Source organism: Saccostrea echinata, unplaced genomic scaffold, assembly GCF_033153115.1.
Source record: "Saccostrea echinata isolate AGI-Se365-2 ecotype Australia unplaced genomic scaffold, CSIRO_AGI_Sech_v1 ptg000030l, whole genome shotgun sequence".
NCBI classification, from domain to species: Eukaryota; Metazoa; Mollusca; class Bivalvia; order Ostreida; family Ostreidae; genus Saccostrea; species Saccostrea echinata.
In genome coordinates this window covers 16,649,972-16,676,360 of record NW_026889779.1, presented here as the reverse complement: position 1 = coordinate 16,676,360, position 26,389 = coordinate 16,649,972, and the positions used below count along the sequence as shown (strand labels likewise).

The following is a 26,389-nucleotide window of genomic DNA, read 5'->3' as shown; positions in this document are numbered from 1 at the left end:
ACAAGTTCATATACAGTAAAATACTCTTATAGCGAACACGTTTATAACAAACTTATGCTTATAGCGAAGTGATTTTCATTCCCTGTGACTTTTAAGTATATTTTAAACTTAACTAGTATAACGAATTACGTTGATAACGAAGCAAATCCGTCCGTCCCAGGCACTTCGTTATAAATATGTTTTACTGTATATATGGTATGAAATTGTTTCTAGATTCAATTCAGTACTATCTATAACTAAACATGACCCCCATTGATTAGGAGAAAAAAAAAGAGATTTAAGGTCAAGGTCACAAACTTGTATATTAATACATTTTTTTTTGCTTGATAATATCTCAGATAAACTTTTGTCATTAAGTGGAGGACAAAAACATCCTGATTTTGCTTGTAATAAAATCTGACCATGCAGCACAAATTGTTTCCAGTATGCAACTGCGCCTGGTGGCATCCCCAAAGACTTTGTACACATGTAGACTATACAATATATGATACATCATTCCGTGCACCGGTTATTAATTTCGACAAACGGTGTTGTCATGGTTACTTAAATAGAAATTTCTGTGAAATTCTTTCAAAACGCTATTCCCCATACAGTTTTGGTTCGATCTCAATAAGATTTATACAGTCAGGGTTGTCCCTAAGAATTGAAATAACAGAGGACATTTAAAAAGTAGAAGGAGTTATGGGTCCTCCCCTAATAGAAAGTTGAGGGAGAAAACCAGAATAACCGAGTCTTTACGTCATTATTGATGGGGAATTTCCCCGGCCCCCGGATATTAGGGACAACTCTGCAAATACACAATAATAAGATATATAATTCTAAATATGGGTTGAACGGTGTTGCCATGGTTACTAATAGTGAAAATTTCTGCACATTTCTTTAAAAATCTACAATTTTTGTCCGATTTCATATGACTTGGTACACAAGGAGACAATACTAAAATACATGATTTCCTTTATTAGTTTTTTTTATTTCCACGAACGGTGTTGTCATGATTACTGGCAATAGAAATTTATGGAAAAAAGACTACTACTACACCAAACTACAATTTTAGTCTGATTTCAATAAAACTTTGTACACAATAAACATATTTGGATTTTCACTGACATGGACAAAGTAGACCACACTAAGAGATACATGTAATATATTTCTGTTTTAGATGAACAATTTTGCAATGTTTTATAGTAACAAATAGGATAATGTTGGAATTACTTCAAAACAATACTCCTCCTTTGTTTTTGATTAATCTGATATAATAAAAACTGGAACAATAAACTGAATCAAAGATCATAATTCTTATTTATTTGTGTTTCCATAGCTACTAAGTTTCAATCCAGGTGCTGCTTTTTTTCTTACGAGTACACACATATGAGCTACAGTCTCATCAGGGACCTCTGTTTCTGATGTACACTGTCATTATTCAAAATAAAAATATGATGAGAGGTGAGTTACATAAAAATAAAAAAAAAATAATGCAGCAAGTATTAAATATTTACATCCACTGAATATTTTCTCCTTTATTTCTTACGAAAACCCACTGCCATTATCAATCCATGCATTTATAATAAACTATTTATAAAACCGTCTGTTTAAAAGATTTTTTTAAGAAATGGGCTCTTCCATCAATCTTACATATAGACCAATAATACAAATAACAGGAATATTCTTTGCGGGGACTAACAGTTGAAATCATTGCAAAAAAAAAAAAAAAATTAACATACCTTACATACCCTGTTTACATTGATTATGTATTTTTCCTGCAATGTCGCACCCATTATCCCTGCATTAACAAAAAAAAAAAAAAAGAATTTTATTGTTTAATCATCACCAATCCCATTAAACTATTAGTGATTAACTATTCAATCAAATTCTTAGCATATCTAAAAGCTACAGCTAGTAACCAAAGTAACTAACTAAATTATTTATAGAAGGGTATGGTAATAAGTAATATTTGATTCATATTATAAAATGTCAAGTTCATAAGATATACACTAGCTAGCTCATTTAATCAGTCTGGCTGGCTCCCTCTCAGTGACAGATTTTAGGGTAGAGATGTGTGTTCATTGAGAGAAAGGTCAAAATGCCTACTAATTTCAGATATTCTAAAAAATAATTGATTTTGATTAACAGAATCAACCTTTTTTCACAGATGAACAAAAAAAAATACATGTAATTTAAGAATTTCATCAGGGCTTCCAAAACTGACTACACGTCCTCATTAAGAAGAATGGAATTAATTACAAATTTTGGGTTTAGATTGCGAACAACAGTACAAGAAATGTTAATATTGAAATGTTTTTCTATATATTTGACAACAGTGAAGTATGGGCAAAATTTCATTATGATAACACAATAGATCTCGGCACAAAACAATCATCTAAAATCAATTACTAAATCTTTCCCTTGAAAAATTATTGCAAACTAAAAACACATGGACATATTCATACAATAGTTTATTTACTGAATACTCTGAAATAGTTTTCAATGACAATAAAACCTGTATCTAAGACTTTATCAGACATCTTGTTTACTTTATTTCTTTATCCATTAAGTCTGTTGTCAAGCTGGAAACAATAAACCAGATAAAAAAATACATCTTTAACCCTAAGGCAAACTTCAATTAAGGACAATAAAACACCACTCTCCTCTCTTATCATTTTCCATTTAGAGCTATTGTAAAGTGGGTTCTTCTCAACTGAACAGGCAGTGCTACAATAAAATAGTTCTTTATGAAGTCCACCAGTTAAGTCATAGAGGACCTCTCCTCGGTGATGACCCCCTCACCCTCCTGAGGTGTACTGTCATTTAGCTTTGCAGTTTTATAGGTCTGAATGGCTCTTTGTGTGTTGAGTTGACGTTTCCTCATCAATTCAAATCTTTGCACCTTTTTCACCTCTGTGACCTCTGGGGGTTCAGGGGTCACTAACCCTTCTGCTATCTTGTAGTATACTGTGGTAGTGTCTGCATCACAGATAGCTAATGTTATTCTGAAAATACATGTAATTAAAACATTCAACAATTTAACATGAAAAATTGTATAATGAATAGGACTGGAATTCATGTTTATTTGAATTTAATACAAGTAATGTGAAAATAATTATAATTCTTTCTTGGTAAAACCATTTTCCAAAGCTATCTTTTAAACTTGTAAAAAGTCTATGGTTAGTGTTGATTCCTCTATCCCTCTCCTCTCTCTCTCTCTCTTTGCAACTACCAGTAATCTACTTCCCTGTGCTAATTAACAGCTTTGTTAATCTCCTCATCTCTCTATTGTCTATTGTGAGCAAGTAAGACTCAAACAACAACATACCCATGAGTTTCATAGCCATCAACTTTAATTTCCTTTAGATACTGCTGTAGGCAGTGTGTGCTGATACTGTCTGAACTCAAAAGGGGCAAAATAATTTCTCTGGGTTCCTCTCTTGTGGGGTGACCTGAAATGAAGGCCAGGTCAAGGTCTTTACGTCCATGTAGCTTCACATTCCACCATCCTCTCACTGCAAAAATTGGCATATTAATATGGAAATATAACATTGACATTTAATCCATTATATATATTCAAAATATTTTTAATTTTCTTCTCCAAAAAAGAGAGAGAATTCTTATCTTATGTACTATCCTCACAATGTAAGGGATCCTGAGTCCACTCGTGGCTCAAGGTCTCATGCAGAACCCGAAATTGTGAGGATGCTCATGTACATAAGTAGTTTTCTCGGGTAGACTTTACTTTACCGGTCCCCAGATCCGCAAGATCCGCGTGCTCATTGCACTATGACGTAAGACTTACGTCACTCAACTGATAAGGGTTGGTTTTGCACATTTTTCGACTGGTTAGGGTTAGTCTTGCACCCACCTGAAAGATTAGGGTTAGTCCTTCCATAAGTTTTCAACTGATTAGGGTTAGTCTCGCATCCATCCGAGAGATTAGGGTTAGTCCTCGCACATGGGTTAGTCTAGCATCCGCCTGGGAGATTTGGGTTAGTCCTCGCATACCATCTGAGAGATTAGGGTTAGTGTCTTGTTCTTTTAGATTTATTAAGAAATTCAGTTGCATCTGTATTTTTTGCAAGATCTTAATTCAGCTTCAACGACATCTCGTTGGTTTGTTTACATGAAAAAAATGGCTAAGTACAAAAGAAACGGCACTAAGCATGCGCCGCACGCGCTCCGTTCACAATTATTTTGTGTCTCCTTTTCACTGAATAAACAATAGTTATTACTTTTTTTCAGAGAACGAGGTTAAAAACTTCGTTTAAAAACGAAGTTTTAAACTAAAATTTTAACCGTAGAATTCGATTTTGGGGTCAAAAAGGCTTAAAACCTCATATTTTAAATTTTTTTCGATCGCTCACGCGATCTCATATATATTGAAGTCGCCTACGGCGACACTATATTTTAGCGCGTTTTTCTGGGGACCGGTAAAGTCAAGTCGTTCCGTTTTCTCTATACTAGAACATGTATGTTTTTTTAATTACCTTCACATAAGTCTAGATACACATTAAAAGTTGTCCTGATCTGCACTAAATTTTTCAAACCAAAGCTTTCCAATTCTTTGAACTAAAAATAAAAGGTTGTAAGACATATAAGTAGTGTTTTCTCATGCACTGTTTAATAATCATGAATGTTATCCTACTCAAAAGGGCCCGGATTTGGAAAAAAATAAATATCAAAATATCAAAAATATCTAGTCAAAAGATACACAGTTTATAACTTTAATAATTTACGAATATATTCACTTCATAAATGAATGACAATTTTTTTTTAAATCACCTTCGCATGATCGTATGGTGTAGAACTCTCTTCCATGCCCGATGCCGTCTACTTTCTTTTTTAGTCTAAAAATAGCAGATGGTGTTTTCCACTCATTGTTTATAAATTGTAATTCTCGCGAGAACATCGCCAACTTTGACCAATCAAGAGTCGTCCAACATACGTCACATGCTGTAGTTTTCTAAATTTAGCAGTGTTGTTTGTTGCCATTAGTGGTGCAATAGCTAGTCTGAAAATCAGTTATAAAAATTTAAAGCCATGCTGTCATACCGGCATTTTCCTGAAAAACTTCGTACAAGTCATCAACTGTGAAATGGAAGCACTCTTAATCCCTCAAATCCATCCGTTTGGGCATCATCAAAGGGATAGTGTTAAGATGTGCTGCAGCCCAGTTTCTACATTTGGCGATGATTTCACCCTAATTCTCCGTCAAAATACGCTGCCTCAGCAGAACAAAATTATTCCAGAAAAATCAAAAGAAATGCAGCCCCTCTCTGAGGAGGAAGAAACTATTAATTCGTACACATTTATAGAAGATACTACCACATCAAATGAAAGGAAGGAAAATCAAAGACTTGAGAAGGGCGAAAAGGTCGAAGTTCCAGGCACAGGCAGGAGATATAAGAAGTGTGAAATTCCTGATGATATTTTAGAAAAATATGGTACAAAATCATGCAAGAAAGCAAAGAAGAAGGAAAAAATTGAGAAAAAGGGAAAGAGATGGAAATATTTACCTAATGATGAAATGGGATTTAAAATCTCACTCTTTCCTAGACCAGTGTGTGACAATGTTAGTATTGATTATGATGCTGAGAAACTTTACTTAAAGATTGAGAATGAATGTGATGAAATGGAGAACTTGACCCAAAAATTTGAAGAATTCCAAGAAATGGAGGGTTGTATGAGTGGAAATATGAAATTAGAAATCCGTGCTGATCGTGACAGAAAAGTGGAGAAAGCACATAAACAAGTGAAAACCAAGCATTGTCTTAGTATTCAGAACAATAATGGACGAAAACACCTATACATTCATCACAAAGTTTACAAACTAATGTCTATGGAAATAACAATAAGCCTTAATTGTATGCCAAGCAGAAAGAAAGAGAAGATAACCTTAAGAAGAGAAGAATTAAAGAATTCCAGCACCACAAAACCAAGAGTTCCCCATTCTGATGTAGTAGCTCCTCGTCCTCCACCTCAGAATCTGGCTTATGCTTTAGATAATTACAATGCCCCCTCAGCTTTCGACAGTGCTGTAGTAAATATTCTGATTGGTTTGCAACACCGCGACCTGACCCCTGAAGATTACGAGCTACTACTCAGGCTGGACGAACAAGTGGCCCCTAAAACTGTGTCATCCAACACAATTAAAAACTTTAAAACAGAGACTATTGATGAGGCATCGGCTGGTGCATTGTGTGCTATTTGCATGGAGGTCTATGAAATAGGCCAAACCCGTAAATTTCTTCCTTGTAATCATGAGTTTCACTCCAGCTGTATAGAAATGTGGCTAACTAACTCTTCCGTAAACTGTCCCATTGATAATTTACCAGTAGAGCCATCATGATAAAGCTCTTTAAGATTCATGATAAAATGTATTAATTATAATCAACGCTGCATAAACGTATATTTATATACATCAAGTTTTATAACATATTCTAATTTAAAGGATAAAATAAAATGTAAAGACTGAATTCTGCTGTAAGCAGTGAAGTTTAATATCAAATTAAATAATGTTGTAATAAATAATAAATCTAAGATTGTTTGATTTCTTTTGAGTGTTTTCTGGTTAACAAATTTATGTTTCATTTCATATGGCTTTCGAGTTGTACATGTTATGTTTGTATTGATTTTCAAGAACATTATATATACACTTTACCAGTATCCTCTCTTTTGGTTAGATACTAGAATTCTCATCAATATTTCATTGATGACATGATGGCAGTAACAGTCTCCTGAGAATAATGATGCAATTATATTCAAAGTACACTATATGAACAACAGGCACAAGAATATGCATAGAATTATAATGTTTCTGAAGTCTAAATTCTCAACCAGACCTTGTACATGTAACCTTGTTACATGACAATGAAAGATTCCATGATTAATAATAATCTGTTCATGAGGTATATATGCTATAGTTTCACTTTCCCCCATACTAGTAATGGAAATTCCTCAGTGACTTTATTTCTTACGTGAATGAAAAAGGATTTCAGTCTCCATCTTAAGTTAAATCCTTCTTTGAGCCATGAAGCTTACAAGGCTGGTGCTTATACCTGGTTTCTGTGGTGCTAAGCGTATCAGAGTTATTGACTCCCCCCTGGATGGGGTACCAGTCAATCACAGGTTAGCCCCCCAGTGTAAGCTGGTACCTATCACAGCTGGCTGAACTGAGACAATGCAGATAAAGTGCCTTGTCCAAGGACACAACACACAATATCAAGTGACCATGGTGGGATTTGAACCAGTGACCTGTTACTGTTACATATCAGTTGGCCAAACACATATGACCACTGAGCCATGTGCTCGACCACTGTCCATCTCCTATTCAGTAGTTTTTGACACCTGTCCAAATGACATAAAGTCAGAACTGTGTACCCAATTTTAATGGGAAAAGAACTCAAAGGTTGCTCTAGATTACAAGTTATCACTCTGAGACCAAGTTTGAAACTTTTTGGACTTGAAATAAATTCTGCAGGAGAACCATTTGGGAACTATTGCTTGACAACGGTGAGGTGAGGGTTGAGGTTACTCTTGACCAGACAGTATGCCATTCACATAAAAAGGAAATGTATAAATTCTTGACAGATCAATGATTTTTGCCAGAATTAGCTCTACCAGTACTACTTTTTATTTGCCAATACAAAAAGTTTGTAGTGAGGAGAATCGATAAAATAACGCTGACATTCCATGCTTAAATTTAATTTTACTCTAAGATCAAATGCATTTCCAAAAAATTATAAAATAACAATCATAAAAATTTGTAGTCCTGAGTATGTGTATTAGAACAGAACATTTCAACAATGTATACATTATAAAAACAATCATTCTAGCAACAATATATTTTTCAAAACCATTCTCCTTTCTTATCTTGAAGGAAGACACTTTTAAAACTTAAAAAGTATCACTGAAATAGGTTTAAAAAGAAACAACATTAATGGAACATCTAAAATTAACACACAGATAAGCAGTGTCTCACATCAAATCTGATCACCCTTAGTACAGGATTTAGAAGAGATTTTCATTTATCTGTTGATCTGTGTGCTAAATTCAGAAAATAACCATTCAAAAGTCATGATACATGTATTTATTGTCATTGTTTGAATAAATACTGCTGCCCTATAGGCACATCTGTGCTTCAATGTCTTCTTAAAATTAATACATGTCTACATCATTTAATCCACCCACTCATTTGGTTGCTGAACAAAAAAATTCAAACCAAAAGTATATATGAGGCAGAAAAATTAACCAATACAACATCCAATAAAAATAAAATCAAACTGATTTTTTATATATATATATTAAATTTTGAAAAAAAAAAAAGATATATTTCATATTCACTTTGAATTTCTTAAAGTTCTTAAATTACTCTAACTGAATTGCAATTAATTTGTTGGCCAGCTCAGAAACTTCTTCATATGATAGTGTCTTCCTCTTCCATTCTTCTGGAATTCCTTGTAAACCATTCTGAGGGGAAAAACAAACAATAAAAAACATTAAGCCACAAAGCAGTTCTATAAAAAAGGCAACTTTTCTCTCCTTGAAAGAAAGCATTTTTTTTTCAGTGAAACAGGTCTCAGTTCCTTTTATAATTCTTTTACCAAATAGCGACATTGATTTTAAAGAAACTGAAAATATGAAGAATGATAAAAGTTTAACTGTTGACAGAAAAACAGACAAACAAACACATGAACATACTATGGAAAAGTTTCATTCAGAAATTTATTCCTTTGGCACCTTACCTGAGCACGGCACCTTACCTGAGCACTTAGACATGCTCCAATGAATCCGGCCCTGGAACAGTTACACCCCCCTGCTCGGATTGTACGACGGACCCCAGTCGTGTACTCGGTGTTAGTAATCACACCATGCACAGCAGACTGAAAGGCCCCAGGTATTGCTGTGCAGAAAAATATAACAAATATAACATAATTGCCGTGTTAAATTGATTCTGGTAAAGGAAACGAAAAGCAAAGTTTCAGTTCATACATGTACATCTATCAGTACAAGTGTTATAAAAGCGTAAATTAATCTTACGTGGAAAAAAATTACCGTATGTTTACAGTATATAGACTCAAGATTTTTCCATATGTGGGTTTTGATACTTGTCAATTCCGGAGGTTAACTTTACCACCAATATATTGGCATGGGAAAAATATTATGTGCAGATGAGACCTCAAGACCCTAGACTGAGAACAGACTGAAGGATTGAAATTCTAGTCCCATGACCCATAAAACTGGTACCTTACCAATTGAACCAAACAATTCTTTGCAATTCATCCTATCTGACCACCACTATGCTGTATACAAATAAAGTTGTATCCCCACACTGGTATTTTAAATTTTCACCAGATTTTGCAAGCACCTACATGTGACAATACTACTTGTATCATGTAACATAATTTAATATGCAGATACTCTGATGCCTTTCCTATATCCTGACCTACCTCAGGTGATGTTGAATTTCCGGGCAGCAGCCACATGATCAGTTTCCTTCTCCTCTATAACTTTTTTCATGTGACCTATCATGGCTCTGTCTAGATCCTGGGGGTTCCGTCTTTGAGGATTCTTCATCTCCTCCAAAATGGAATTTAAGGCATCCAAACCAGGTGTCTTCCCATGGAGGATGAAGTATTCCAGTAACCTTATAAATTACATTGCATAAACAAGATTTATTTTCATTATAATCAGCTGTTATCACAAACTCTAAACAGTAATCTGAGGCAACTATATTTAGTACTCTTTTTCTCTGAAAATATTTCAAGTGTGTTATTTTAAAATGGTGGTTGTTGCAACTTTTGAAAAGAAAAACTAAGTTGGCATAGTTTTTAAACATGAACTTAGGCATATCCTGTACATCCATATCTCCAATATTTTGGATATGTCAAAGTGAGTTGGAAATTCCAACCACTTTTTCCAAATCTATTATAACTTCAATATCTTGAATCCTTAAATATGCCAAAGTCTTCTCTCCATCCCATTGAGTTCAAGATTAGAACAAGATTTGACTGTATTTAAGAGACTCACCTAGCTGCAGTGAAGGCCACAGCTACATTGATATCTGAGTTCTGAGTAACAGAAATGATTTCCTCTACTTTGTCTAGCATCTCTGGCCTCCCTGCATAAAGGGCCACCACACTGATCATATTGATAACACAGTCCATCTGATTATCTTCAATCCCTGGTGAATGAAATAAAATGTAAGACTGACACATGTTACAGTTGAACATTAATACATGTATCTTGATGAATATGTCAAAGTAAGTTCAAAGTCCCAGCAACATTTTCCTTATGTATTCTAACCTCAATTTCTTAAACTGTCAGATATCTTGAAGTTTTTTTGTAGCCCCATCATTTGAGATAATGAGGTTTAACTGTATATAGCCAGCTATACTATATTTTTATTTTAAATAATGCATTTATTTTTAAATTTTGATTATATCATATTTGCGATAAGCATTGCAATATTTTCAACAACAGTTAAAACGATCTTTTCTTATTTTTTAACCTCCATTTATAGCAGAGTGTATATAACTATTGTAAATACCGGGGTATGTTGGAACAAAAATGTTCATGTTGATTTCAACATTCAACAAAATGCAACCATACAACAGCAACATTACTGTTAGGCACTATTGAAACATTTCTGCCATCTTAAATTTCATATTTGACTTAAGAAATCCCAAGCCCAAGAATGTTGCCAGTATATCGGTACTGAGAAAAAGTATTGCAATACGATATTTTTCGGTCAATGAATCACTATATACCCGAATATCAACATTATTGCACAGCCCTATTTATACAGTAAAACATGGATATCACGAACATGCTTATAATGAATTCACCTTACAATGAAGTTATTTTCATTCCCCATGGCTCTAAATTACATTTTGAACTTGAAGGATATAACGAATTATTTATAATGAATCAAAATTGTTCATTCCTGTCACTTCACTATAAGCGTGTTACACTGTACCTGTAATTTCAGCTCCTTCACTGTAATTTTTCAGGAATGACTTGATACTGGCATGTCTCCAAGGAGTATTGATAGGATACACCTTCTTCACGACATCTGATGAAAAAATACAAGTAAATATATTTTTCATTTACATAAAGAAAGGTTCTGTCAAACCAAGTAAAAAGAATACATGTATGTACACTGTAATGTGCTATGGCATATACCAAAGAGTGTTCACTCTTGACATGCACATCTCCAACAAACTTGTACCTGATTTGTCTTTATAAGCAGCATTATCTTCATTTTCATACTCTGAGTCTGGGCCAAACATCTCAAACATGGATTTCTTCAATTTTTCAATATTGACACCTAAATTCAAAAGTTAAATGTATCAATTAACAGGTCTAGGCGGCCTCTGTTTTTGGAGGATAGATTTTATCCTCTGAAAACAGAGGATAGCAGTCTTGCCACCTACGGGAATTTTCAAAACTAAGGGCAGTTAACTCTTAACCAAACAAATAACAGCAACTCTTGCATCTAGGAACCGTACGCTGATTTCGAAATAAAACAAATAAAAGTACAATTTCATATGATGATGGATAATTCCAGATATTAAATCAATATAACTATGTTTTTGTAATTGCCGTCAATCAGTTATTCGGTATACAGCTTGGAAAACAAATATTGCACTTACCTGCCTGTGACTGAGGTTAATTATAACCATGCTGATTTTCCAGTACCGTAATTATGTGAGAAGCAGTACAAAAATTTTGATAAACATTTTTTTTTTGAAAAATTAAGTTTAATCATTTATTATTTCTTTTATTTAATAATTCTTAAGCACATCACTTTGTAATATTTTATTTGTTTATGTATACACATGGCTGTATGAATATTAATTTCTTAGTAAACGTCAAATTATTTATTTTATTTACTTATGCTATATTCAAACTATTTATTTATTTTTATGATTATTCATTCAATCCATTTGTACTTTTATTTGCTTAAATTATAAGGCAGAGTATATTTCGCGTTTTTAAATACGCTTAAAATGTGTTTCCTTTTTTTTTAATTAAAAGAAAATATAAAAGAAACATTAAAGTCCTTTTTTATTTGTCTAAATAGAGAAAAATCATAAAAAATAAAACAAAATAACAAGAAATATTTAGTAATAGTGGAGCACAAAAAGTGCTAACTTTGAAAATAAATTGCAAAATATCTAGACATAGAATCTCAAATCGCCACATACAATCGATAGTTTAATGTTTGAACTTTTATTTGCATGTACTCTGGTGCTTGCACTTTCTGATTAAAGGTAGGCACGAGGTGTTTGAAAATTACCTGTGTTATCCTCTGAAATCAGAGGATAAACTATCCCACAATGCAACGCGGTTTCCATATATGGTAAAAATTTTGGCTGCCATATTGAATTTAGCTATCCTCCAAAAATGGAGGCCGCCCAGACCTGATTAATGCATATTTAATATATGGCAACTGAAAAAAATCCTGCAAACACACTTGTGCATGTAATTTTCAAGTTACATGAACTCCTAATTTTATGAACAAGAGACTGGGTTAGTACCCCCATTTTCCACCAGTGACTTCAGGATGGTTCTGGATTGGTCTCCATAGCAACTGTGCTTTCCTGTCTTGATACAGTAAAAAGGATTTCTGGATGGTTCTAAGAATACAACTTCATCTTTGTCCTTTAGAAACTCATCCAGCTCGACGGTCTTATAGTTCCAGTGTATAGGTTGAGCTAAAAATTCAAAACATGCTCAATTTTGCAATCCATAAAGTAGCTTTCAATAAAAATCTTATCAATATATAGTCAATGCACTGACACATCTAAATTAATTAATTAGGACTTAAGTCATCACTATAATTAATCGATAATATATTTAATTTTAAGCTTTTTTTTAACCGGACCTCGCACTTCTAACTTATTCTAGTACTGCTGATCTGTACAAGGACAATTCTACATGGTGCTGATTTGTTCACCACCAATAAAGTAAGTTACCTGCAGCATCTGCCACCAGTGCCCCAACTATGGCACTTATCTTTCTTTCTTCCACGCTTGCCATGACGTGGATCCGCGATATATGCCTGATTTCTGGATTTTTACGGATGCATGAGATCACTGATACTGCAACTCTAAACATACAAGAACGCTACATCGACACGGGCACCCATCACAGGTGCGATAGGCAAACGTTCGATGTTCTAGTTTTTAACTTGTTGAATTTACATCGGGCTCGTCATTTCAAAAATGGCTATAAATGAATGGAAGAGACAAGGATGATGAGGTGACGATGTCGTGAGTCCGTTTTATCAGCTAATGTAGCTATTTCTTTCCAATATACGGATGAGCAGTATTTCCAAGTTATCATGAATTTCTTTGGAAATCAAGGAATAAGAAATGATGGAAGGGTAAGCTTGAATAATTCGCAAAAATTCAGTGATGATTATTGCATTGCATTTGCAGTGTTTGTCTTTGTGAAAGACAAACACATAGACAAACACATAAATAATACAGGTAAACATACAACTGAGGGAATGAACAGAAATATTCATGTGAACATGAAACGCCTAGAGGGCATTTCTAGATACAGTCAAACCTTGTTATCTCAAATCAGATAGGAAACTTTGAGATAGGCAATGATTCAAGATATGGAGGTTAAAATATTCAAAGTAAAAGCAGTTGGGACTTTCAACTCATTTCGACATATGTTTTGTGGAGAGCTATTAAAATTCGAGATAACAAAAGGTATCTTTTTTGTTCTCATCCTAACCTATCAATTTTTTGGCAGTGTCTATGTGCATGACTGTTGTTCATGCAAGTTCTCACCAGCTATTATTGCACGACCTTGGTTCACTTACATTTTCACTGGCTATTTGCACGACCATCTTTTACAAATTTTTTTTGTTTTGCTATTCGCACAACTGTCATGTTCAACCGTTATGTTCACTATGTCAAGGATCCACCCATGGTCTAGGATCCCTTACTTCATTTGTTTTATATCATACAAGCTTCTCTCATTGAGAAGCTCCAATCAAAATAGGACTTTCATAAGTTGACATAAAAAGTAAACAGAAAGTAAGCAATTGACACTTCAGTGCATGTGTTACAGGTTGTCTCCAAAAGGCTTAATGTGATCAGTTGAGAGATAAGAAAACAATCAGGACTGTAATTTTCCCTGATTGACCTCGCTGCAGTTAGACCATAAAAATTTGAATGAATTAAGTTTGTCGGGTCCCACAACCAAAAGTGGACTTAGGACCCTTGACGTTGTTTAATTTAAATCTGTTTTATTTTTTAAATGCACATTCACAAATGCAACATACTTTTTAAGCTATTTAAATGTCTAAACATCTCCAGAGTTTTCTGTTAGTAAGCAGTTGTCTAGATAGATTTTTCACTAAATTATGCACACAACAGTCTTTTGCAATTGCAGTAGCTATTTGCTCAGCAGTAGTGTAAATAGCTTTTTCACATGATGGTCATGTACCGGTATACATATATATATATCTCTCTGGCAGTATGCATTAGCTAATTTACAATGAAGATGATCGTCATGTATGTATCAAGAATACATGTATATAATTTGCTTTAGGCTGGGCCATACCTGCTTCTTGCCTGTGAGCTCTTGCCTATGAGATGTAGCAACTTATGTGCCTTAGACTATGGTTATGTATTAAAACAGAAAAAAATTTTGTAGAGTTCAGGAAACAACATGTCTCCCCTCACAAACCCTGGGATGCTGCAACAGAGTAATATGTTACTGCAGGGGAGGTCTCCAGGCAACTTACAGCAAATGATGGGGCTCCAAATGTCTGTAGCACCAAACATGCAGCTTTTTAATCCAGCAACTTTGCAGAATGCAGGTTAGCTCATTATGTGTTTAGGAATTAGAAATCACTACATCATTGCATCTTAACTGTAATCTTTATTTCTGAGTTGGTTAAAATTAAATAATTCAATTAAGAGGGTTATTTAAAAAGTACTACATATTGTTTTTCAAGATATGATAGATTTCATTTTTAGAAAAGTTAATAAAGAAGAAGTTACTTAGACTTCCAACTCACTTTGACATCTCCATGTTTTTGATGTCTCCGTATTCTTGATGTTCGAGATACTGAACTTCTTCTGTATATATTTTGTTTGTGTGTGTTGAGTATTGTACAAATTATTTACATACATTGAATACTGCCATGTCTTTTAGGGACTGCAATGTGGAATGCTCGAGCACCAGGTGCTTTGCAAGGTCTTAGACAAGGAATGGCTAATCAGGCAATGGCAAACCTTCAAATGATGCAGCAGGGAGCCAATCAAATGTTGTCATCTTCAGCAGTTAATATGACAGGGACCAATCAGATGCTTCCTGGTGCTGGAGGCATTGTGACAGGAACCAATCAGATGTTTCAAAGAGGAATGACACCAATGATTCCTGGTCTTAATATACAGGTAAAGGAATTTATTGTAAGGTTTTTGTATCTTATTATCTACGGACATCCTTTTACAATTAAAATTTTGCTGTAAATTGTCACTAAATATCTTGAATGAAAAAATAATGAAAATTAAAACAGAAAATTCAAATTTGAATGAAAACAGAATTTTAATGGAACACTTGAAAATATGCATGAGCAAAGAAGAAAACTGTTCACAGCACTCGATATGTTATGTGAAATCTTGACATATTCTGTAGTTGCCACCCCCAGGATCAGGGCTAGGTATTCTAGACACACCTAACATCCGAGCACCTGGGATGATACCAAATATAGCGCAGAACATGGTGGGACTTCAAGCAGGCCTGTTCCAGCAAGGAATCTCTCCTGTTGGTCAGAATCAGACTGGTCAGCCATCTCCTGGAGTTGGTCAAGCTAACAGGAAGGAGGATCGGGAACGAAGTGGACGAGAAAGAGAGAGGTCTGACCGTGAGGATAGGAGGGATAGAAGAGACAGAGGGAGATCAGAAAGAGGGGATAGATCTAGGTGAGTATTAAATAGATGTTGGGAAAGGTGTATTTATTTGAGTTTTAAAGCTTAATTGTTCAAGGTTTGTTTTTATAAAAAATTACCTATAACTTTAATCAGAAATATCAGATAACAGATAATCTCAATGTTTCCTTAAGTGGTAGCACTCAAGTCAACTCATTTTTAATTCTTTTTTCTGTAAAACAGAGATGAAAGTAGAACAAGAGAAAGAAGAGATGAATCCAAGAGCTCAGGAAGCTGGAGAGATGGGAGGTCATATGACAGGAAATTTGGCCGCGGGGGTCGTGAGGGGGACAGGAGGGAAAGAGACAGAAGTACAGACTCAAGGGATGACAGGAGATACAGACCAGATAGAAACAGAGGTCAGACAGACAGGAGCAGGACCAGGTAATAATTACCAGGCTTTAGATTTGCATGAATACTAGCTGTTCTGTAATGAGCTATCCTCACATAGTATTTGCTAATCTCGGTTGAGATTTGGCTCAGCTGGATATTTGAAGTGATGCCTTCACTTGAGATGAAGTATTTGAAAGATACAAAAAAGTGTTAGAACTGATGCTTTTTATTAAATTTTGAAATATGTTGTTGAGGTGTCGGTATATCACCAATGAAATATAATACCTTTGTGGATGAAAAAATTATTTGAAGTCACTATTTTTAGTAGGAGATCCAGTCCAAGGCGATCCCGAAGTCCTATCAGAAGAGACAGGGGTCAAGGTCGACAGTCTGATGGTCGTTCGGAGTATGACATGCTAAATGGACAGGATGAGATAGAACTTCCAGAGGAGATCATTCCAGCATGGCTCAGATGTTCACCTGCTGATCTCTACTTCAGAAGAAACAATGAGGTACATGTATGACCTACATATTATCAAGATAAAAATTAAGGTGATATTTTACTACCTTACTTCATTTATAAGAGAGGCAAATTGTTTCACTGAGCCTGAAATATATCTGATGTTAGTTAACTAAGTATGGATAGGAAGTTTTCAAAGAAAATTGTGATTGTCTCTACTTGGAAACTCCATTTTCTAGCATACACGTATATTTTTATATTAATTGGCAGGAAAATCATGTTCTTTCTGCCCTAGAAATTTTTTTGGTTCAGCATTTCATGACCTGAAATATTTTGTTGTGAGAAAGAGCAAAAAAATCTTTTGCATTGGGGAAATTGTCGAGGGTCATTGCCAATATTGATGTTTCTTTTGTTTTTCTCGACTCTTTGACGAAATATTGCTATGTTGTCAAAATGCTTTGCATTTTCTGTGCAGACTGGATGTTTCAATGCTACAAAACGAATGCAGGATTTAGTAGAGAAATTTGAAACTGAGTTGGTACTGAGATCAACTCGAGTCAAAGAGTCTCGACCTCCAGTTAATATTCCCGAGCGTCCTGTGGTAGAGAACCGTCATCATCACCATCATTCAGGTAAACAACAGAGGCTTTCTTAAGGAGGAATAACACATGGTCATAACCATTCAAATATAATCTTGCATACAGTTTATATGTAAATGTCAATTTCATTTGACATTCACTTGTCCTAGTAATATTTTTATCCAAATTTGTAGTCCAGTTGTTCATAGCATTCAGTTGTTTCACAATAGATCATGAGTTTGAGCTTCACTTGGTTTTTTTCCTCATTGATTTTGCCTAAATTTTTTTTTTTTTTTTTTTTTTTTTTGTAGATTGCATGTATTTTGAAATATCCTGTATTTAATATTAGGATATTAACAATGTATATTTAATTTAATACTGTACATAATGTCAGTTACAAATTGATTAGATACATTTATATTTAGTCCTCTTTGCTTCATGAAACACCATTTTGCATGGAAAACCATCATTTGCATGGAAAGTGCACCATTTGCATGGAAAAATTCAATCTGTGAACCTTTAAAGGTCATTCTGTTAAACAAATAGCATTTCCAGAGGTCATTTCATAGTATTTTAGTTAACTTTTTTCATGCCCTATTAGAACACTATTTGCAACTCCTGTTTAAAAGTTCACCTGCTGCAGCACTACTGAAGTTAATTGTTTTATGTGTCAGGTGACGAGAGCAGCAGTTCTAGTAGCTCTGAGTCTGAATCTGAGGAGGAGGAGGGGGAGGAGCCAAAGAAAGAGGAGGAGTGGCTTGAGGCCCTGAACAAGAGTAAAAAACACCCCTACAGACTCCACGAAGATCTGTGGTATAATGACAAAGGGGAGGTAATTATCAAAGACAGATATTCTTTGATTAAAAAAAAATTTAAAATGTATGATTTTTGAGGGAAGATGATTTTTGCTACAGATGCAACTTAATTTATAATGTGCATACAGTACATCCCCAATAATTGTATAAATAACACCATTTTCTTTCTGTTTGTATTATATGGTGTGCATTTTTAGCTCTACTGGTCAGAGACAAGAAGAGCTTATGCGATAGTAAGGTGTCCGTCATCCATCCATCTGTCTGTCTAGCTGTCTGTCTGTCCGTCCGTCTGTAAACAATTTTTCAAAACGCTACTCCTCCTACAGTTTTGGTCTGATTTCAATATAACTTGGCACACAAGTAGACTACACTAAGATACATAATTCTGTATATCGGTTTTTGATTTCAATGAACAGTGTCGCCATGGTTACTAAAAATAAAAATTTCTGTGAAAAACTTTCAAAACGCTACTTCTCCTACAGTTTTAATCTGATTTCATTATAACTTGGCATACAAGTAGACTATACTAAATAAATATACATAATTCTATCAATTGGTTTTTGATTTCAATGAATGGTGTTGCCATGGTTACTAAAAATAGAAATTTCTGTGAAATACTTTCAAAATGCTACTTCTCCTATAGTTTTGGTCCGATTTCAGTATGCCCTGGCACACAAGTAGACTACACTAAGATACATAATTCTTTTTATTGGTTTTTGATTTTGATGAATGGTGTTGCCATTCTTACTAAAAATAGAAATTTCCTTGAAATACCTTCAAAATGCTAATCTCCTATAGTTTTGCCCTGATTTTAGTATAACTTGGCACACAAGTAGACTACACTAAGATACATAATTCTCTATACCAGTTTTGGATTTTGATGAACAGTGTTGCCATTCTTACTAAAAATAGAAATTTCTTGAAATACTTTCAAACGCTACTCCTACATGTTTTGTCTGATTTCAGTATAACTTGGCATACAAATAGACTACACTGAGATCCATAATTGTCATTATTGTTTTTTGATTTTGTTGAATGATGTTGCCATGGTTACTTAAATCAAAATTTCTGTAAAATTATTTTAAAAGGCTGTTCCTCCTACAGTTTTATTCTGATTGCAATAAATCTTGCCACAAATACAGATTAAACCAGGGATCATTATTCTATTTATTGCTGTTGCAAAGTTTCAATTCCAAGGACTACTTTTATCTTCCTTTATAAGTACAACCAGTAGAGCTACAGTCTCATCAGAGATTTCTGTTTTTTTTTTGTAGTTGAATGATGGCCCACTTTGCAAGTGTAGTCTTAAGTCACAGAAGTCTGGAATAAGACATAGCAAGTACCCTGGGGAAGAGGTATTTTAAAAAAAAGTTAATCTTGAATTAAATTGATATAAAATGTCGATTACCTGTAGTAGCAACCTACTAGATAGTATGTTTATATATAGTTATTTTTTCTGTAATTAAACTGATATTCATATGGGATGCATTTCTTCAATTACAGCCAATACCTCGCTGTGACCCTCACAGTAACAACAGTGATAAACTCTTCCACTACAGAATCACCATGTCTCCTCCTACCAACTTCTTGGTATGTGTCATAACAATAGGAAAGGCCTTGTTGATAAAGAATGACTTTAAGCTACAAACTGACAAGAAATAGGGTACTCTTGATTTTTGTTGAAATCATGTTCTACAGTCATTCAAAAAATTCAAGAGTGTTTACATGTATATTTGCTGAAATTGCACATTTTCTAATGCCATTTGCTATAACTGAGTAATTTATTCTTGAAGTTTATCATGAACTTGTAATAAAATTGTGTTACATTTGTATGTATTGAATTCAATTTCAGACCAAGGCTCCCACTATTATTGAACATGACAACCATGAATACATATTTGAGGGATTTTCTCTGTTGTCTCATGAAAAACTAGAAAATGTAAGTACAGTTTGTATTGAGTTTATTTGAAAATTGACTCAATAAAGGTTGTTTGTTGTATTGGTGGTTCATTTAAATGATTATGTTTTAGATACCAGTGTGCAGAGTTATACGATTCAACATTGACTACACAATTCATTTAATTGAAGAGCCCATTCCAGATGTGAGTGTTCTGTTGTTGTTTTCTTTGTGAATTCTTTGCATCAAGTTAAAAAAAAAACAACAGTAGACTACTTTCCACCATTTTGTTTGTTTTTCAGAACTTCACATTGAAGAGCCTGAACCTCTTTCAGCAGTTTCTGTTTGATGAGATTCTAGAACTGGTTGACTTGGACTGGAAAGGTCCGGGAACTGAGGAACACTGTAATAGATTCCATCTCATGCCAAGATTTGCCAGACTTCTACCAGGTATTGACTATTGATTTAAAAGAAAATGTGTGTGATAAATACATCTGTAGTTTCAGATATGGCTTATTCATAATTGCTAAAGAAAAAAAAAATCTGGAAAGTTTTCATGATTTGATTATGCACTCCCTATCTCAGGAAAACTGAAGGAGATGCTGTGGCTATCAAGCCTCCGTAGATGTAGCACAGGTTTTCTTAGCAAATCCTGCTCTGGTGGGCTCGCTCAAATGATTTTTTTGTTCTCACAGAAAATGGTAAAGAGATCCTGTCCATGAATGATGTGCTGACCTACTTATTGAAGAGCTCCAAACCACTACTAGAGGAGACAGAACTGGCACAGATTCTGAAGTACGATGTAAACGAGTGGCAGGCCCTAGTAGACGAGGTCCGGGGAAGTGTGGTCACGTATCCAGGAATGGTGAGGAAACGGAATGAACAAAATCTCAGGAATTGGAAGTAATTGCTAGGAGAAATATTCAAATTTTTTGCATTTGCTAACACATATAATGATATGATGATTACAGAAGCCCACCAGTATTAGGATAGACCAGTTGGACAGACAACATGGTGACAGCAATCACCTACAGTTTCCACTCATCATTCATTTTGGTATCCGACCAGCTCAACTGAGTTATGCTGGAGATCCCAAGTATGTATACAAAGTAATGTTTATACACATACATGTATATACCATTCATTACCTATTCCTAAAGTTCTGAAATTAAAATCATGGACCAATGAATTTTAAATTTTCTTGAAAGGTACTGCATAACTTTGTCGAAGAAGAATCATCTCTAAAGAAAATAAGGTTAGTCTCAAAATATAAATATACGTACTGAATGTATTGTACTTTATTTAATAGCTATCAGAGAACATGGAAGCAGTATGTCAAATTCAAGCACCTGTTGAACAGTAAACCCAAGGTCACCTTCACAGACAAACAAAAGCTAGATGCTAAAGAAAAGTATCTACAGGACCTTAGGATGAAAAGGTAGATATGCCCAAAGTATTTTCCATTTTATTCCATTTCCTAAGTTTGTTAAGAATGTAGGCTATCTGTACTGAAGCTTCAGTTAAAAAAGAAGAAAGAAAACCCAAGTCTGTATGAATGCATTTGTAAAATATTTCAGTTCTATGAAAAGGGAAGTAACTGTTGAGATCAGCAGTGAGGGATTTCTGAGGACAGGGATCAGATCAGACATTACACAGGTCAGCAGGCTGTAGATGAATACTAACTGAAATATGTATTTTTTATATGAGAATATGTTCTTATTGGGAAAATAAGTATATTTTGCAAGTATATTTATGTACATTTGATTTTCTCATTACCAGTACCTGGAATTCAAAAAAAGTTGATAATAATATAATTTTACAATTTTATAATTTTGTTTTATTGAATATATTTTATTTACTATTATTATCATCTATATTATCTTTGCCTTTCAGCATGCTATGTTGATGCCTGTACTCTTAGGCCACCTAAGGTTCCATCTGTGTATAAAAGAACTCCAGAAAGAAATTAAATATCAATTCAAAGACCCACAACTTCTCCAGGTGAATAGAGAATCCATTTTATATATACCTTTACTGTGTGTAGAGATAGAACAATTAATCATTATTAATATCATACAAATAAACAATCAAGAAAATCAGTTGATAGAGTTCATATGAAATCTTTAGATAGAAAGGAAAAGAAAAATGTGCTGCATTATTGTACTATATCGTAAACAAAATTTAAGTTTTCCTCTTCAATATTCAGTTGGCTTTAACTCACACTTCCTACAAAGTAAATTATGGAACCAACCCTGACCATGCCAGGAATTCTCTGTCCAACTGTGGAGTCAGGCAGTTGGAGTATGGGGACCGCAAGATCCATTATGTCCATACGCGGAAAAAAGGTAACAGTGGATCTGACCTTTAAGGACATACGCAACGTACCTTGCCTACTGATAATTTTTCAAGATATTCTTAATTTAATATTATAGTGCCATCAGATATTCATAGACAAAAAATCACAATGCATTACCAGAGTTTTTGAAAAGATATCAATTGATGAAAATTCTTGTATAATTCAAAGAAAAATATACAAAAATTATTCAACATATATTCTAGATGTTTTGTTTATCCAACTTGATTTAGAAGAAGTGTACAACATCATATATAGACATTTAAAAGTATCACACTGTTCCTATAAGTATCGGAACTCTTCAACTCCAGGGAAAAAGACAATAAAGTTCAAACTACGTTGCGTATGTCCTTAAAGTGCAGTAAAAAAGCAGGAATATTGACATTATTTTTTTTTTGTTGGTTTCTCATTGATGATTGTGTACAATCTCTTGAGAGTCAAGTGAGTCGAGTTGTGTATTTGAACTTGTTCTGGATTTTTTAACACTACAGGTATCAACATCTTAATCAACATCATGTCCCGCCTTGGGAAGCAGGATGAGTGTTCCTCAGAAATTCCCCACAATGAAAGACTTGAGTATCTGGGGGATGCTGTAGTGGAATTTATAACCAGGTAATTTTTACTTGTATCTTTGGTACAGATAAGCCAGAGAATTACATGTAAATGACAGAGGTTTTCTGTTTAAAGCTAGTATGTATTAATTCAAGCATTGTCTTTATCAGTAAGCAGTCTACTAGACTTATTAAGGAATTACAAATAAAAAATTTGATTATACTGTGAACATTTGTCATATTCTCTGTGTTTCTATTGACAGTGTTCACTTGTTCTACATGTTTCCCTATCTGGAGGAAGGAGGACTGACCACATACAGAGCTGCCATTGTCCAGAATCAACAGCTAGCAGTACTTGCCAAGGTTTGCTTAATCTCTTAAATATATATAATCAGCAATATAAAGTGACTGAATGACTTTAATACTGTAGGTTTTGTAAATGATGTAACTATTTTAAACTCTATTTAATAAAATCATTCTCCCAACAGAAACTGCACCTGGAGAACTACATGTTGTATGCCCATGGTCCCGATCTCTGCCATGAATCAGACCTGAAGCATGCTATGGCTAATTGTTTTGAGGCATTATTAGGTATTGTAGCTGTAAAATATTATTTCCATATGACAGATCATTTTCAACAGTGATATACTGTAATTTATCCATTGAATAAAACTTATATTTTTCACAGACATTATTTTCACTCTGAAAAGAACAAAAATTTTTCACTTTGAAAATAGCAAATTTGCTGCAAAACTCTCAAAGTGTTGGAAGAAAATACTCCCTATACATATATCTAGAGTGAATAAACCATCCTGTCAGTCACTGACTAAAACTGCCAAAGAATTCTTTTCTCCAAATTTAGTCAAAATCTGGTGATGATGTCACAGGCAACGCCATTGTGTTATGGAAAGATAGCTAATATAATAATTCAGTGTTTTGTAGTTGAATATCAAATTTATATCACTTGTGAGACAATTTTTTTCATTATTAAATTTTCACATTTTGCACTGAAAATGTAAAAAAAAGAAAAAGAAAAATCCTTTCCCACTCGTGAAATAAATCCCATTTCCAATTAAAATAAACCTTGAATATCCTGTATGTACTCTAAATATCAGGTTTGGTTTTTATACTACAATGTATTATTAAGCAATGTAAGGTATTTGTGCCTTATTTTGACATATATGTATTTTAGGTGCTTTGTACTTGGATGGGGGAATTGACCTAGCAGATAGGGTTTTTGGGGATACCTTATTTAAAGGGGAAGACAAGTATCTGAATATCTGGAGGGACCTACCACTGCATATTCTACAGGAGGATGAGCCAGGGTCAGATAGACACTGGATAGAGTCTAGTCCTACACTACAGGTGGGTTACGCAGTCATCAGTATCCATAAGTACTGTGGAATCACCATTGTTCGTGGGGGACCAATATTACTGGGTCATTTTTACCCACAAATTTATATCCACACGATCTATTTTGTCAATAGTATTGATTCATTGAATCTTCCATAAAAAGGAGGGACCCATGAAATTACATCCCCAGAACCAGTAAAAATTTGCTTGTCCACAAACATTGACCCCCACAAATTAAAATTATTCCAGAGTAATTTATGCAGTAAACTACAATCTTGGAAGAGGCAAACTCTTATCACTGTATGAGAGATGATACAGATGTTCTTTTGTATTCTGGTATTGAATTTGATTTTTTTTTTAATTCAGAAAAAAACTTGTGCTTTTATTTATAGAAATTGGTTCAATTTGAAGAGTCCATTGGGGTGAAATTTGATCACATTCGCCTGCTAGCCAGGGCATTTACTCTCAGGAGTGTGGGATTTAATCACCTCACACTGTGAGTTTATCTTTTGATATGAAAAACATGATGATGAAAATATGATTTGCATTATACATGTATTTTTTCTCTTTCATACCTAAAAATAGTTTTCTTTTGGAAGTTTATTTATTTGCCTTGTTATTCCAGGGGACATAACCAGAGACTAGAGTTCCTTGGAGACACTGTGTTACAATTAGTGGCATCAGACTATTTGTTTAAACATTTCCCAGATCATCATGAGGGTCATCTCTCTGTAAGTTGTTCAGCTAGAAAGCACTGTAAATGTACCGGATACTTTTTTTTTCCAGGGGGTCAGAATTAAGCGGAATCACAATTTGTGTTCAATCCATGGGTAGAAAATTACACAGATTTCATGGACTGCCATTGTATTTCTTAAAGACACTTTAAGTACACAATGACTGATTTCTGCAGAAAATTTTTGACCCTATACAAAGCAAAAATTGCATCCAATGCAGAAAACAGTACTCAGGTTACCTTCAAAGACCATGGGCCTCTTGTTGATTGTGAATTTGTTGATTCATTAAAATAATTTGGTACTCACTTCATAAGACATTTTTGAGCATTCCATTGTAATCTGCTATATTGTTGGATATTCTTTAGCTATTGAGGAGCTCTCTGGTCAACAACAGAACTCAGTCCATTGTTTGTGATGACCTGGGGATTTCTGAGTATGTCATTTTCTCAGATGCAAGAGGAGAAAAACAAGACAAAAAGACAAAAGAGAAGGCTGATCTATTAGAGGGTTTGTTATTTTGTTTTATGAATGTGGTATTTATTGGCTGTTTTCAGTGCTCTAGATGCATCTGAATTAAATGAACATGTTTTAAATTTTTTTTTATTTAATTTGATTTATTTTAATAGCATTTATTGGTGCTTTGTATGTGGACAAAGACATAGAAGTTTGCTACAAATTCTGTGAAGTTTGCTTCTTCCCAAGGCTAAGGGTATGTAATACACTTTCTTCACACACTGTTTATAATTTTAAAAAAATCCATGAATTTTTATGTGAAGAATTTTAATTAATGTAATAATTGTTATTGTTCATTGACTTTTCCAGGACTTCATTCTTAATCAAGACTGGAATGATCCAAAGTCACAGCTGCAGCAGTGTTGTCTGACATTACGTGAACTTGATGGAGGGGAGCCAGATATTCCTGTTTATAAGTGAGTTTTTAGTGTATTTAGATACATTTTGCACAACTTGCTGTTCTGAATTTTAAGAAATTTGGTAAACAATTCCATTTTATTAGAAATTAAATACCCTCCCCCCAGTAATATTTTTGTCCATGCACATATTAATATTAATAACAATTTTATTGCATTCATATGCATTAAAATCAGAGGTGCAGAGATTCACAAATTTATATGAAGTATCAAATAGTGTTTTAGACTAACATGGAAGAACATGTACATGTATTTTAAGTTTATCATTTAAAATATAATTTCAGGTGTATTGAGTCTATTGGTCCCACCAACACTCGTCGCTACACAGTAGCTGTTTACTTCAGACATGAGAGACTTGCCACCGGAATAGGTCACAGTATACAACAGGCTGAAATGTCAGCTGCCACTAATGCTCTGATGGAAAGATCAGGTATTTCAA

General features: G+C 34.1%; 4 protein-coding genes across 4 annotated transcripts in view; 2 read left to right on the top strand and 2 right to left on the bottom strand.

Moving 5' to 3' along the window:
- Positions 1–26,389, top strand: part of LOC133197422 (ribonuclease 3-like) — a 141,340-nt gene that overhangs the window by 114,045 nt on the left and 906 nt on the right. Inside the window, exons 2-30 of the mRNA XM_061333448.1 lie at positions 13,255–13,378; positions 14,668–14,833; positions 15,172–15,413; positions 15,655–15,941; positions 16,131–16,331; positions 16,606–16,792; positions 17,216–17,372; positions 17,993–18,150; positions 19,408–19,488; positions 19,637–19,723; positions 19,986–20,072; positions 20,164–20,235; positions 20,333–20,480; positions 20,726–20,895; positions 21,002–21,126; positions 21,340–21,468; positions 21,608–21,686; positions 21,924–22,031; positions 22,237–22,375; positions 22,875–22,995; positions 23,198–23,297; positions 23,423–23,525; positions 24,127–24,299; positions 24,680–24,783; positions 24,913–25,018; positions 25,387–25,528; positions 25,648–25,730; positions 25,844–25,950; positions 26,235–26,380. Of these exons, the coding sequence (XP_061189432.1) occupies positions 13,337–13,378; positions 14,668–14,833; positions 15,172–15,413; positions 15,655–15,941; positions 16,131–16,331; positions 16,606–16,792; positions 17,216–17,372; positions 17,993–18,150; positions 19,408–19,488; positions 19,637–19,723; positions 19,986–20,072; positions 20,164–20,235; positions 20,333–20,480; positions 20,726–20,895; positions 21,002–21,126; positions 21,340–21,468; positions 21,608–21,686; positions 21,924–22,031; positions 22,237–22,375; positions 22,875–22,995; positions 23,198–23,297; positions 23,423–23,525; positions 24,127–24,299; positions 24,680–24,783; positions 24,913–25,018; positions 25,387–25,528; positions 25,648–25,730; positions 25,844–25,950; positions 26,235–26,380 (3,850 nt within the window). The 5' untranslated portion in view covers positions 13,255–13,336. The remainder of the gene's footprint in view (positions 1–13,254; positions 13,379–14,667; positions 14,834–15,171; positions 15,414–15,654; positions 15,942–16,130; positions 16,332–16,605; positions 16,793–17,215; positions 17,373–17,992; positions 18,151–19,407; positions 19,489–19,636; positions 19,724–19,985; positions 20,073–20,163; positions 20,236–20,332; positions 20,481–20,725; positions 20,896–21,001; positions 21,127–21,339; positions 21,469–21,607; positions 21,687–21,923; positions 22,032–22,236; positions 22,376–22,874; positions 22,996–23,197; positions 23,298–23,422; positions 23,526–24,126; positions 24,300–24,679; positions 24,784–24,912; positions 25,019–25,386; positions 25,529–25,647; positions 25,731–25,843; positions 25,951–26,234; positions 26,381–26,389) is intronic.
- Positions 938–4,916, bottom strand: LOC133197417 (tRNA-splicing endonuclease subunit Sen15-like). The gene is made up of 4 exons (XM_061333439.1): positions 4,771–4,916; positions 4,476–4,557; positions 3,311–3,497; positions 938–2,987 (listed from the first exon to the last, which is right to left on the bottom strand). The coding sequence occupies exons 1-4, from the start codon at positions 4,804–4,806 to the stop codon at positions 2,744–2,746; spliced, it is 549 nt and encodes a 182-aa protein (XP_061189423.1). The 5' UTR covers positions 4,807–4,916; the 3' UTR covers positions 938–2,743.
- Positions 4,953–6,446, top strand: LOC133197416 (uncharacterized). Its single transcript, XM_061333438.1, has one exon. The coding sequence runs from the start codon at positions 5,084–5,086 to the stop codon at positions 6,335–6,337; it is 1,254 nt and encodes a 417-aa protein (XP_061189422.1). The 5' UTR covers positions 4,953–5,083; the 3' UTR covers positions 6,338–6,446.
- On the bottom strand, positions 7,751–13,159 carry LOC133196460 (crystallin J1B-like). The gene is made up of 8 exons (XM_061332352.1): positions 12,969–13,159; positions 12,531–12,707; positions 11,219–11,317; positions 10,967–11,062; positions 10,018–10,171; positions 9,438–9,634; positions 8,751–8,890; positions 7,751–8,457 (listed from the first exon to the last, which is right to left on the bottom strand). Exons 1-6 carry the CDS (start codon positions 13,108–13,110, stop codon positions 9,439–9,441), a joined length of 864 nt encoding a protein of 287 aa, XP_061188336.1. The 5' UTR covers positions 13,111–13,159; the 3' UTR covers positions 7,751–8,457; positions 8,751–8,890; position 9,438.